We start from the raw sequence: 14271 nt of genomic DNA on the forward strand, positions 1-14271 counted from the left end.
GTCTACATCCCTAAATGTGCTTCCATTATTTAATTTTCATATACTAGATGTGAAGACTGGGATTTTATACATACATACAATCGTTTTTGAGGATTGGTCAGAAAATTTGGATAGGGTTTTCACTGAAATGTTCCTTGAGACAGTGGCGTAGCTACGTTTTGGGCACCCCCCGCCGTTGGGGGGGGGGGGGGCGCCGCCGCCCCTCCAAGCACCCCTACCCCCCCCCGCCCCGCCGCCCATGCAAACCCCCCCTCAATCCCCCACAGCCTTACCTATCGCGCTGGTCCCTGCGGCTCCGTTCTTCTGCTGAGGACCACCAGAAAATGGCCGCCCCCATACAGCATACAGTTTCAGAGAACTGTGTGCTATATGGGGGCGGCCATTTTGTGGTGGTCCTTAGCAGAAGAACGGAGCCACCGGGACCAGCGAGATAGGTAAGTCTGCGGGGGATTGGGGGGGGGTTTAACTATAGCACCGCAGCCTCCGGCGCCCCCACATGCACAGCGCCCCCCCCCCCCCCCCCCCGCGGTGGCGGGGGCTGCAGTGCTATAGTTACGCCGCTGCCTTGAGATACCCTGAGTAACAGAGACTATAAGGGAATACACACAGGGCGATTTAAGCCCCATGTTTTAGCAATCTGACTAGATTGTTTAGAAATGAAGCACGGAGTGCTCTGGTGATGTGCGGCCACATGTGATAGACCCATGTGTACTGTTTATCCTGTCTAGATCGCAGGGTTCTGCCTATAAGCATAGGAAAAACCCTGCTGCGCACAGATCGCTCAGCAGTTAGCACATATGGTGGGTGCATCGCATGTATGCCGCAATGTGTGCTGAGCGATCTGTGCTGAAGCACCATAACCCCGTATGTATGGGGCATTACAATTTTATTGCTATCGTGCATATTGGCTAATTAGCCAAATAAACTCAAGAACTACTGAACTGGTTTTGATTGAGCCTCCAATTAACATATATTATCATTTTATTTGGTTAAATAGCAAACAAAACAATCAACACATCAAATTGTCTCTCTCTCAGTCATCATGCTACATAGCAGTTAATGCAGGGGTTAGAGCCACACATGGGTATTGTGGAGGGGCGTCCTGAGGCAAACATGGGTAATGGGGCACATAATTATGGGACGGCCCCGTTATTTGCAAAAAAAAAAAGTGTTCAAGTGCAGAGTGTGTAAAGGCGTCTGCTGGTACAGGGGGCGGGGCAAGGGGGCACAAGTTCAAAATGATTCGCTTGCCATAAGCAAAGTTTCAGTCAGTTTATTGGCTTTTTTCAAGCACAGGAAAACATACAAAGTAAACAACACAAACAAACTCACCCTTAAATACCCCCAGCAAAGACAGCATTGCATTTCCTGATCCCAGCTCCGTTTCCCGCTGTGAGCGGGACACCCAGAGATGACATCATCACTGAAAGCCCATTACCATGGTTTTCAACAACATTGCATACACTGAAGCATACTCAAGCTGATCGGCATCCCGAGAGACGCTTGGCCAGCTGGATCGTTGCCAAGCAATGAATAATGTGAAAACATAAACAAAAACCATGGTTCTCTAACCATGGACGTGCTGAACATTCTAAAATAGTGTAAAAAAAACCATTAAACCATAATATATGCTTGATAGTGGGAATTGGCCTCCCCCATAGTGGGTCCGCCTCTCAGCATCCTAACCACCGGAGGGGGACTCTTCTCTCACCAAACATAACAATTATGACTTAAATAGATCAGACACATTACCAATAACACTATTTATTAGCCCCTGGGACCCATGTCAGGGGCCGATTTCCATGGAAACCTAATGGAATGCAAAGTGCATTACATCAACATGGTCAAAAGGTCTACACAAGCAAAATGTTGACATTAAAAAAGTTAATTTTTTTCACATTTTTTGGTGTCTATGTCGACTCTAGAGGTCTCATTACATAGTGCAGGACTTCTGTAACAGTATTCTGGATACAACACGAATGAAGAATTTATTAATAAGGAATTTATGGTACTCTTTACTTAGAAGGGCGCCCATCTCGGCCATCTCGGGCATTGAATGCACTAAAAAATCAGGTGCGATGCGACAGACGAGATGCCCGAGAGTTCCCATAGGGAACAATGTTAAATGTCTCAATTGACCCGATTTTCCTGTTCAATGCCTCAATTGACCCAATTTTTCCATAGGAAACAATGTTAAATGGGCCACAGAGGCCAAATAGGCACCCTGAAGTGAATAATGGCCACCCGAATTGTTAACGCCACCCCACGATCAACGTCAACCCGAAGCGTGGCGAGCGCAGCGAGCCCGCGAGGGGCGGCGGTACGCGTCCTACGACCTTTTCATACCCCCACTATCCACGTCGGCGTGGAGTTGAGAATAGAAAGTGTGGCGAGCGCAGCGAGCCACCGAGCCCGAAGCGTGGCGAGCGGACGCGGATACCTTCACAGGTATCCGCGTCCCCTCGCGGGCTTCACAGCTGTCCGCGTACCCTCGCGGGGCTCGCTGCGCTCGCCACGCTTCGGGCTCGGTGGCTCGCTGCGCTCGCCACACTTTCTATTCTCAACTCCACGCCGACGTGGATAGTGGGGGTATGAAAAGGTCGTAGGACGCGTACCGCCGCCCCTCGCGGGCTCTCTGCGCTCGCCACGCATCGGGTTGACGTTGATCGTGGGGTGGCGTTAACAATTCGGGTGGCCATTATACACTTCAGGGTGCCTATTTGGCCTCTGTGGCCCATTTAACATTGTTTCCTATGGAAAAATCGGGTCAATTGAGGCATTGAACAGGAAAATTGGGTCAATTGAGACATTTAACATTGTTCCCTATGGGAAATCTCGGGCATCTCGTCGGTTGATCGCACCCGATTTTTTAGTGCATTCAATGCCCGAGATTTTTTACTAACGATGCCCACGATCAAAATCGTGGGCGCCCTTCTAAGTAAAGAGTACCAAATTTATTTAGTATGATAGCTGTAGAGGTCACTGGTTATTTCTGCTGAAGCTTTTCATCTAAAGTGGAGACTATCATAGCATGCTATACACTTCTTATACTAGACCAGTGGTTCCCAACCTGGGGTACTCGTACTCCTGGGGGTATGCTGCAGACCGATTTGGGTAACTTGAAAATAATATCGGTAATGGTAGAATAAGTCTCCCATTGCCTTGGTGATGAACCACGTTGCGTCACGTCCGGTGCTGTCTGCAGCATCATGTATCCCTCTTGCTTTTGCCCGATCAGCAATTTACTGGGAGCTACTCGCACTGCCTTTAGACATCAGCGATCATCTGCCCCATGCAGACACGGGTGGAGGAAGCAGTGGTATTTATCCTACAGGTGTTAAGGGAAACCCCCGAAGACAGTACACAGCCAGCTGCCAGACACAGAGGGACCCCGATTTTTTATTGCACACTGCTACTTCCCAAATCCTTAATATAAAGACACGCATATATGGCTCACTTTCACTGCACTCGTACTGTGGATATTTAAAATTAAGAGGAGGGGGTACACATAAATGTAAAGCCTAGTCAAGGTGTACCGGAGAGAAAAAAGTTTGGGAACCACTGCATCTTTAATCCAGATTCTGCATTTCTTCCCACATATGTTTTGTGGCAATTTCATATTGTATTAGAATTAGCTGGTTATTTTCAATTAAAGCTTCATTTGTGCTTGTGTATATTTCTTATCGTAGATCTTTGGTCTGAACATCCCACTAGTTATTTTTGAATAGCAGCATCTTAACCTTAAATTTCCACAGCTGATAATTTGTATTGTTCAGTTTACCTAGTTTAAATGCCAGACACTTTCATTTTTTTTTTTTTTTTTAAATACAGTGTTGGATTACTCACATATATTTTGCAAATACATATACGTTGGAAGATTGCTTCTATTCTTATTTATTGCTAGGGAAACATAGCCTGTTGCTTTTTTATTCAACCATTAATATGCAGGGTAAGATTGTGGAACAAGCTGTCAGTATGTGTAAAACTTTATTACATAACATCTACAATAAGCAACAAGTTCCTACAATAAAGTCTACACTAGGGGTGGCCAATCCTGTCCTCAAGATCTACTAACAGTTCATGTTTATCACAGGGTTGCCTACCTGACCCTCTCCGTCAGGGAGAAAATGCTCTGTTCCTGGCCTTCCCTGGTAATGTATGATTGCCATCACCTGTGGTGAGCTAGGTAATTGATAAGAATGGTGTTTCACCACAGGTGATGGCAATCATACATTACCAGGGAAGTCCAGGAACAGCGCATTTTCTCCCTGAATGAGAGGGTCAGGAAGGCAACCCTGGTTTATCAGGCAACCTTTGGATCTATAGTAGGAATGAATGCAGCATGTTTAAAAAAGTGACAGTTAGTAATGCACAGCTGTGCAGCAGCTAGGTGATTTGGAAAATGTGGACCATTGGTAGATCTCAAGGACTAGTTTGGCCACCCCTGGCCTACACTGTCGCAACTAAATGACAGCACCACCTGCTGCCATACTACAAACATGAGACAGTAATGTGAACAAGCCTCTTTTAGACAGGCAAAATGCATGTCATTCATTCTGATCCCTACTCCAGGATTAGATGCCTAAAGTGACATAGGATGCCTCCAGTGACATAGTGGTTGGTTCGCTTCCCCGCACGGTCGCACGAGGGAGCGATATTTAGCTTTAAGCAGATTCAGGCAGCTGTCTAGGGTGCCGGGATCTAGGGGGGCCAATGAGTCTGCCCATCACAAATTTAAGGATGTCTATAAGCAAGACATGCTTGTTATACTTAATACAGGTGGTGGCTGTTTAACATATAAGACACTGGGGGAAATATACTAACAAGAATATGCCTGAAATAGGCGTATTCGTAGGCAGTCGTATAGAAATATGTGTGCCGATCAGGAGGCGGTACTGCCACCCTGGATGGACAAATCGGCCCACCTGATCATCGGCCCTTCTGGCTTTTGCCAGAAGATCCAGATGGCCAGCCCGGCCCTGGTAGAGATACCCAATAGAAAATCTTTAAAAGTTGACTTTTTATCATGAGTATAACACATTTTTTTAAGCTATTATAGCATAACAATTAATTTGACACAAAGGAACTTTGTTAACCATGAACCTTTTAAACTTAATTTTAATTGACCAGAACTGTGAAGCATTTTCTTCCTGAAATTAGTGTGGAAGAAATAATGTCTTTGTTCTGTGGTGTTCTGCATGAGAGAGTTCTGTCTATCTCTTTGTGTGTAGCAGCAGACTGCGGTACTGTAGTAAACACTTATATTGTGTCTGCATACCTCAAATTACCCTAATGCTACCAGCAGGCTGTTTCTTTAAACATCTAAATATGATTTCAGATGTTCGATCCTTTGCACACAACCAGGTTCTATTTTAATGCACTACATCAGTGGTTCCCAACCTTTTTTCTCTCCCGTACCCCTTGATTAGGCTTTTCATTGATGAGTACCCCTCCTCTCAATTTAAAATATAGACAGTACTTATGAGTGGAGTGGAAGTGAGCGGTATGCCTATCCTTATGCATGTCCTTATACTAAGGAGTAGAGGACAGGAATCCTGCCCTTCCGTGTCTGGCCGCTGGTTGTGTATTGTCTCCAGGGTTCCCACTTACACCTGTAGGATTAATGCCGCTGCTTCCTCCACCTGTGTCAGCGCTGGGCACATGATCGCAGCATGGGAAGCTCCCAGTGGATTGCTGGTTGGGCAAAAGCACAAAGAGACACTGATGATGCTGAAGACCGAACCGTAAGTGACACAACATGGTTCTTCTCCATAGCAATGGGTCTTCTTCTTTTGCCATCGAAACACTCTTTCATCTTTCACCATTGCCAATATTATTTTCAAGTACCCCCAACTGGTCTGAAGAGTACCCCCAGGGGTACTAGTACCCCAGGTTGGGAACCACTGCACTACATCATAGTTGTGGTGATGTTGTAGGTGTGCTGCAATATACGGTAATTATGCACCCATCAATTAAGAGGGAAGTCCAGAAACAGTGCATTATGTCCCTCCTGGAATGGGTCATGCTGGGAGGTATGCAACGGGCAGCCAAACTCTGAATCTGATCATGCATGATGGAAAACTCCACCACAAATGACCTCCACATCATCAAACGTGTACAACAAAGCCATTCAAATATGGCCTATATGCCTCTTACTTACAATATCAGTTATATAGCCATCCATGTTTGACCAGAAACTCACTGTATAGTCATGTAAAAAACACATAATCCTTGAAATTATACTTGTGTTTTTATTGTACCAGCAGTATCCCAAGGAACACAAAGGGAACATATATAATACAGTCTGTTACATCTGCTGTCAGGACTCTGGCCTTGGTGTTATCGGGCAACAGTTAGAACTGCTGTAATCAGTCTCTGTATGCCTGCTCCGCTCAGCAGGATTAATCAAGGCTATGTGTGTGTGTGTGTTCTTGCTCTGTGCATCAGCTGCAGTAGACTAGCTCACTACTTGAGCTTAAGCACCTCTCACATGCTTTGGCTGTATTGCTTTCCCTTATCCTGGAGTCAACCCAGCCATACCCTGCTGGTCATAGCCTTTATGCATGGCCTCTGTCTCAGAGTGTGTTCCTGGTCCCTTGTTTTGCTCCTGTAGCCAGTTTCATTCAGAAAACCTGCCTTCCCTTGTCTGATCTAGTCCTGCACCTGTGTCCTGTCCTTACAGAAAACCTGCCCTGCCTAGTTTATTTGCACACCCGCTGCATGCTCATCGGTCTCCAGTCTATTTGACTAACTCGCACCCTTCGCAGGGCTGAATTTGCTGAACATTGCTCGCACCCCTATGGAGGAGCGAGCACTTTTAAGTGAATTCGGGCCCGCTGTAAAGTGCGCAGGGTGTCGTGATGATTCGCACTCACAAATCATCTGCACATTTCAGGAGTAATAGGATCGACCCCTAAGTCTGGTTTGCGTTCTCCCAGAAACCTGCATCATCTGTTCATGCTGCAAATCATCCAGCCACTATATGAACCTCAGGTCTGACCTGCATTCTTTCAGTACCTGTGTCATTATACCTTTCTTTCTACTTCCAGCATAACAATCAGCCTTGCCTCAGAACTCTGTATCTTTGCCTGCCGCTGGCTCAGTATCAGCTTAGTTTATTATGTGTGCATATTCAATCTCTTGTATTATCTGCATCATGTTAGTCAGTGATAGATGACCCAGAGCAGAGGGACACAACCTGCATGCCAGAGGCAGCAAAGTCCAGGTCCCATTGCAGGGTTCCCTGGTGAACAGCCTCCTGGTATGTTATACTCTGTAACTTTGCGCTGGCTTAAGCCACCTGATTTCTGACCCTGCTCCTCTGAATACACCCGTAATCATAACACGGTCCCATTATCCAGCTTATCCCTATTCAGTGTTATGATGAGTTTATGAAGCCTATTTGAAAAGTAATCTAGAAGAAAGATTTAAATGAGCGTTTCCTCTTTTTCCCATGCAGGATACTCAGATCGCTTTTATCAGGGCAGTTCACAGAACCAAAATATGGGCGTGCTCCCTATTTATGCGTGGTAGGAAAGTTGGGTTCATTTTCAGTAGAAAGTATTTTACTGCTACATATTTTATGCTTTGTAAATAACCTTTAATGTGTCATTGTGACTGTTGCCAAACAAATATGCGTCTCCTGGGGAATTGTACATTTCTACATCCTAATAAACCTTATACATATGCCCCCAGCAGGATACAGATTAAATTAAATTTACCTTCAGGAAATTTGTGTTTTAAAAGGCTTGCTGCCTGGAATATTTTAACAATACAAAAGAACCCGAATATACTCTGTATTCTTCATGTAACGTGAGGAACATACAGATGGATCTGTGATAATATGAGAGTTTCAGAGTAGAGAACGACCAGCATACCAGAGTTTGCTCTTGCTTATATTCAGCAGCCATTGTACTAGGACATGAATGAACTTTAATTATAATTTTGCTACTAAATCTATCACTCTTAAACTACTATTAAATCAGAATTTCAATATTTCAATAATTTCTGTATGTCAAAGGAGGGTTCAAGGTCTTGGAAAATTTGGATATGCAAGTCATGGAATTCTATCATAGAAGTGAACCCACAAGAAGCTGTTCTTTCTTTTGTGGAAGTGGAGACAGGTATTTCGGACTACTACTGGTTTGATCCATCAACACATCGATGTGAGAGTTTTGTAAGGTTATCATGTAAAAAGGTCAGCCAGGAAGCCAAATATACTTGCATTTGGAATCAAATGTTGCAAAGCCTCAGATTGTTGTGGGGCAACCTATTTTCAAGGTCATCTTATTATTTTTCTTTCAGAGAATCAATAACCAAAACTTCCCAATTCAGAGATGCCTGATAGTGATAGAGAGTGTCAGGTTTTGTGCCTAGGGTGTCCAAGAGATGAGAGATCCCATTTGAACTTAGAAACCACATTTTGTATATTTTAGATTATATTAACAAGGTTTGAGGTCACTCACAATGTAGTTGGATCAAGATCTATCATGGTAGGAGGGGTTTAGAGGTTGGACAACTATAGGAATCCACAAGTGGTCAGGTGATATAGAGGTAACGGTAGAATACTTTGAGGAACAAAAAGTGGAGCTGTGGTAACTTGCATATTCTTGTTTGACTTGTGTAACATCTTATTTTAGAGTAAGACTTGCACAAGATGTTGCAAGTTATATGTGAAGAAAGGACTAGGAAAGGAAAGTGTGTTGGCACAGGCCCATACAGTGGGCGGTATTCAATGAGCCTGATTCGCCATGTTTTTATGGCGAATTTGTGCTGTTTGGCGAATTTTTGACAAAAACGGTGAATCACCCTATTCAATGACCACATGGCGAATACATTTGAAGGTTTTTTTCGCCATGATTCACCGAGTAGCAATCGCTATCTTTTTATGGTGAAGTGGAATGTGAACTTTTAAAATAAAGTGTTTTGTTTTTTACATTTGGTGTCTAAAAATCAGGAATTTTATTCTGAGGAGGGGCATGCTACTTTTATTCATGTGCTGTAAGCACATGAATATATATTTAATAAAAAAATATTTTTTTTTTTTTACACAGCAGCCAGCAGGGGGCGCCGGAGCCGAGCCGCTCATTACATATTCATATATTCACTGCACCCGATGTTACGTTCGGGTATAGTGAATATACGCGGCCCCCTGCTGGCACCCCCGGGGGGGCAGCCTGTGCTGCCTGGCACCCGGGGAGGCCACCTGCCCCCCACAAACGTTCAGGGGCAGGCAGAGAGACTTCCATCTCTCTGCCTGGCACCCTCCTCAGGCTCCCTGCGGCAATCGCCGCAGGAGCTCATATTCGCCTGTCAGGGGCAGCGAGCCCCTGACACGTTGAATACCGGAGCCCGCTGGCTCCGGAACGTGGCGAATGTGCAGCGAATCCTAAAAAGGATTCGCTGCACCTCGCAGGTATTCTCATTGAATACCGCCCATTATATTAAGCAGGAGGAGGAGTTTGCAGGGCCCCTCCCCCTATGTACCATACAGTATATTGTTTAGTAATAACTCCCTACATAATAATGTAAACAGAACGTATAATATTGAATATATGAAGAAATGCGCAATGTGCTGTGCTCTACTCCCCTCAGAAGGGAAGGAGGAGACAAACAGACAGACAGCAGGGGGACACCAGACTCTCCTCTCCCCGGCAGCAGCAGGAGCAACAACTGTGAGTTGTGCTGCTGCTGGGAAATTCTGTCACATTTGGGGCATATGTGTTTCTGGCACGGTGTGGGGGCATACCTGGCATCGTGATGGGTATCTGTCACTATTGAAGGCATATGTGTATCTGGCACTATTGGGGGCATATGTATATCTGGCATTGCACTATTGGGGGCATATGTGTATCACACCCCCATTTTCATTGGCCGCACCCCATGTGGTATGCGCACAAACAGTATTTATTTACAATGGCACCACAATCGGGCGGGCATTGTTTATCTGGCACTGCTGGGAGGCATTGTGTTTATGGCATTAAACACAATTTAATTATTGGGAGTATTGTGTAACTGGCACTGCTGGTGGCATGTGTATATATGACACTGCATCTGTTCAGATGTGCAGGGGGCATGGCCAGCAGCTCTCAGAGCGCTGGCCATGCCCCCATAGAGGAAAAAACCTCTTTGGATTCCATGTTACTGCCTTCTTTATTATTTACTAAAACAATATTTTATTTGTTTCTGCAATTTGCTACCATACTGAACACTTGTATGTAGTTATCTCCTTTATGCATACGCCTAGGGTGAGATTTAATAGGATGAGAGATTCAGAAAGTGAGATATTTGGTGAGAAATCTCCAGTTTTTTTAAAGCGGCAATCATTTACACTGCAAAATCAAACTGGTTTTGCAGTGTAAATGATTGCCGCTTTAAAAAAACTGGAGATTTCTCACCAAATCTCTCACTTTCTGAATCTCTCATCCCATAAAATCTCACCCCTAGTGTCCTCCCTGGGATACCATACAGACAGCCTCCCCACTACACACATACAATTATGGGGCCCCAATAGGGTTTTACAGTACCATACTGATTCAACAAACACCTGTTGAGACTCCTGATCCCATACTCTAGACCAGGGGTCCTTAAACTAATTTGCTCTGGGACCCCATTAGACAATAAAAATAATGACAGGACCCCAGCAAGTTACTGCATAAGGTCATCATGTCACATGTGTAGTCAGCAGACAGCACATACATGGCAGCATTGTGGAGGCACAAAATGATGTGAGGAGTCTAACATAACAGACAACTCAACAGATTGTTCAGACTCCTTGAATCACTGACTGAGATTAGAAAAGTCATCAGCCTGATGGTCAGCAACATGGAGTCATGACCCCATGCTGAGCAGGTTGGGACCCACTTTGGGGTCAGGACCCACAGTTTGAGAACCGCTGCTCTAGACAATTATTTATTACATGCGAGCAGATGATGGTCTCCATCAAGGTAATGTCTCATTAGAGGGGTGGAAGAATGTTTTAAGGGATGAGAGCAATTCATCGTGAGCTGTAGTCTTAGTATCAGCAGTAACACAGCACAGTAGAGGCAGCTCGGTTTATAGCCGTGGATACAGGGCAAGTATTGCAGTGTTTCAGACATTTTTTACTGTCACAATTGTCTACTATAATTAGGATGATTTCCAAGACTCATCCTGGTCAGCAAGGAGCCTCTACAAGGAAGTATTTTAGAATTTACCGATTTTACCTTATTTATTAAACTGTAGGCCATCACTTTAATAGTAATAGGAAAATAATTTTCCCTTCAGCCCTGTTACACCTTACAAACTAAATGAATATGTTTATTAGGCACACTTTTAGAATATATGTTGGAAGTATACAGTGAGAATAAATAGAAATAGTAGTTTGACTCACCTTATAGTGAAACAAGAACAAGCCACAGAAAAAGGTGTAGAGTTCAGCTGTTAATGTGGAAAGGTTGATGGCAGTGGCACTGGTTTTCTTTATAACCACAGGTAAGAAGCTATAAAGGCCAAACATGCAGGCAGTGAAACCCACATACAGCAATCCTGTACAAAAAGACATACATATCAATAAACACACTACTGTTAAATATTTTTATACTTAACAATGAACACCGCACTCCTTCACTTGAAATGCTTTCTACACCAATGGTAATCAAGCTCCAGATCACACTTATAATGTGTCTTCTGCTTGCCTCTATGCCGCCGCTCCTCTGCTTCAGTGAGGCATGTTATCATGCGTGCTGCACCACAGTACACAACAAAAAAACTTTATTGCACCAGTCAGTGGGAAATACTAACAGGGCTTCCGTACCTGCTAAAAACTGCAGCAGCACATTTTCCAGTTATCAATTAGTTGGATGTAACTGTCAGATATACGAAAAACCTTAGCAGCTCTTCCAACGCACACCTGAGGTGGCTGCCCAGTGTCATAGTTGTTTTTAGGGTGTTGCCAGTAACCCTGATACCCAGCTTTTCTTACTGTTCAGTTTTATAATCACTTTTCTTTTGCGAGATGACCCCAACCTTCTAGTATGTAATCTGGGATCCATTGTTACCACTCTGTGAAGTTTTCATCCACATCCATCCAGTGGCAGGCCCATCGCATTACATAGTTAGACCTCAACCCCATAGTATGTCTTCTGGGATCCAATGTTAGCACCCTGTGAAGCTTTCTTCCCGATTTAGGCCCAGAGCAGGCTCCCTGGAGCCCAGAGGCCCGACTGGGATCCTAACCCTCTAAATCCTGACCAGGATCCAACTGGTCCACCTCATATTGGCAAACAAATAAACAAAGAGACCACTGAATTTGATATACAATATATATATATGACCCTGACCCTGAAAGGGGTGCTTTTTTTTTGTGTAAACCCTGCCAGTAGTTTAAGTTGGATAATAATAATGTGTACCAAGCATGGAGAGGTGTAAAGGTACCCATACACGTACCAATTACCCGGTACTTTTTGTGCTAAAATAGCATCGCATCCCATGCACAACATATGCACAACGATGCTATTTTAGCACAAAAAGTACCGGGTAATTGGTACGTGTATGGGCACCTTCACTCAATCAATGGAGTCATCTGACGCCAGGCACCTGCTCCCATGGCGACACCTCCCCTGCATGTTTGAATCAGTTCATTGAAAGCCATTGATATCGCTTCTGTGGCTGACTATACAAAAATAGACAATAGATGTCACACTCTTTTTATTCTAAACATAAATTTTGCAAGTGTGTGTATCTCTCTCTCACACGCACACACACACACAGTCTGTGTTCTGAAACATATATGTGTTCTATGTACGTATGTGTATGTATATATATATATATATATATATATATATATACACATGCATACATACAGTGTGTGGGGGGGACACCAATATTTATCTTGCCTCCAGGCAGCTGGAATGAACTTACCCCACTGCATCAAGCCATGTTGGAGCCTATGAACAAATATACACACACACACTCTTTGTAAGGCAAAAAGTGCCACTTGACTAATTAGATGGCTTGCTTTTAGAGAGATATCTAATAAAAATGATTGACGTGCTAAAATGTAATCATAACATTTGTACATGAAATGTGCATTGCAGCGAATGCACAGTAAAAGGAGAATTGCATGTGGGTGGTTTATTCCTTATTCTACTGCCTCTTAATTCCTAAATGGCTGGAGATTATTTCTGTTCAGCATTACAATGCACCTGTATTATAATTGTGGACATTGATTATACAGTGTTGGTATATTGTAACCATGGATACCAACAGGAATTATGGGCCCTGGTATAAAAGGGGAATGGTCCCTGTATACCAGTTTTCATGGGATCAGGGTATCATGTATTGTGAAGGAATGTTTAGCCATCTGGATACTCCCTTCTTGTCCAACTTGTGTATTAATCTTAAATGTACCTACTAGTTTTTATACTAATATCAATGTACTGTATTGTTATGGTTGTACAATATTTTATATCCTGTATTCTTAAAAGTTGCCAATCAGGGTCACCTGCATTGCTAGTAGGAATGTTCTTTCTAACTTTCACCTAAATTAAACATATCTTCTTAAGGTGCCCACACACGCACCGATCCCGGCGTGCGTTGTGGGCTTAACTAGCACACATAGCATCGCATCGTATGCCTTGTGCATGCGATGTGCATGCGATGTGATGCTATGCTATAAAAAGCTAGTACAAAAAGTATGTGCAGCACATACTTTTTGTACTGTGCGATGAGGTGCCGCGGGAGCGCGCACCCCATCGCATAGCATCGCACCGTCGGGATCGGTGCGTGTGTGGGCACCTTTAGGAATATCAGAAAGCACCATGGCACCATAAACTGAGGAACAATAATTCCGGTACTGTGTTGCCCTCCTTGCAGCTAAGTACAATTCAACAGAAAATCAGGCGGCACTAACGGATTTAATGTAAAAAAAACAGTGTATTGGTCACATCATAATCCCGACGTTTCGAGGCTTGTAGCCTCTTTTTGAAGGTCTGATTTTCTATTAGATTATGTGTGTGTGTATATCTATCTATCTATATATACATATATATTAGTAAGCCCGCTCGAAGCAAATGCTTCAAAAGCTAGTCTGTTTGTGCACCAGTGAGAAAGAGATGTAGTTTCACTCGCTGCCAACACATGGCAGTGATTCGTAGACACACAAATGGACAATAAATGATAAAAATAAAGACATCCTGGTGATAGTCAGATCTGTTTTCAATTATATATGATCTAAGAGATAAGTACAATAAATAACATTGTTTAAGGAAAGCTACCGGTGTGGAAGTCTCG

General features: G+C 43.8%; 2 protein-coding genes across 3 annotated transcripts in view; one reads left to right on the forward strand and one right to left on the reverse strand.

Annotated features, from left to right (window-relative positions):
• Window positions 1–14271, forward strand: part of LOC146063912 (uncharacterized) — a 152667-nt gene that overhangs the window by 34505 nt on the left and 103891 nt on the right. The gene's annotated exons all lie outside the window — the stretch shown is intronic.
• SLC35F1 (solute carrier family 35 member F1) overlaps window positions 1–14271 on the reverse strand; it is a 298410-nt gene that overhangs the window by 7205 nt on the left and 276934 nt on the right. The window contains exon 7 of the mRNA XM_083176820.1: window positions 11372–11526. Within this exon, the coding sequence (XP_083032946.1) occupies window positions 11372–11526 (155 nt within the window). The remainder of the gene's footprint in view (window positions 1–11371; window positions 11527–14271) is intronic.

This window comes from Crinia signifera, chromosome 3 (assembly GCF_055691185.1).
Source record: "Crinia signifera chromosome 3, ASM5569118v1, whole genome shotgun sequence".
In the NCBI taxonomy this organism is placed as follows: Eukaryota; Metazoa; Chordata; class Amphibia; order Anura; family Myobatrachidae; genus Crinia; species Crinia signifera.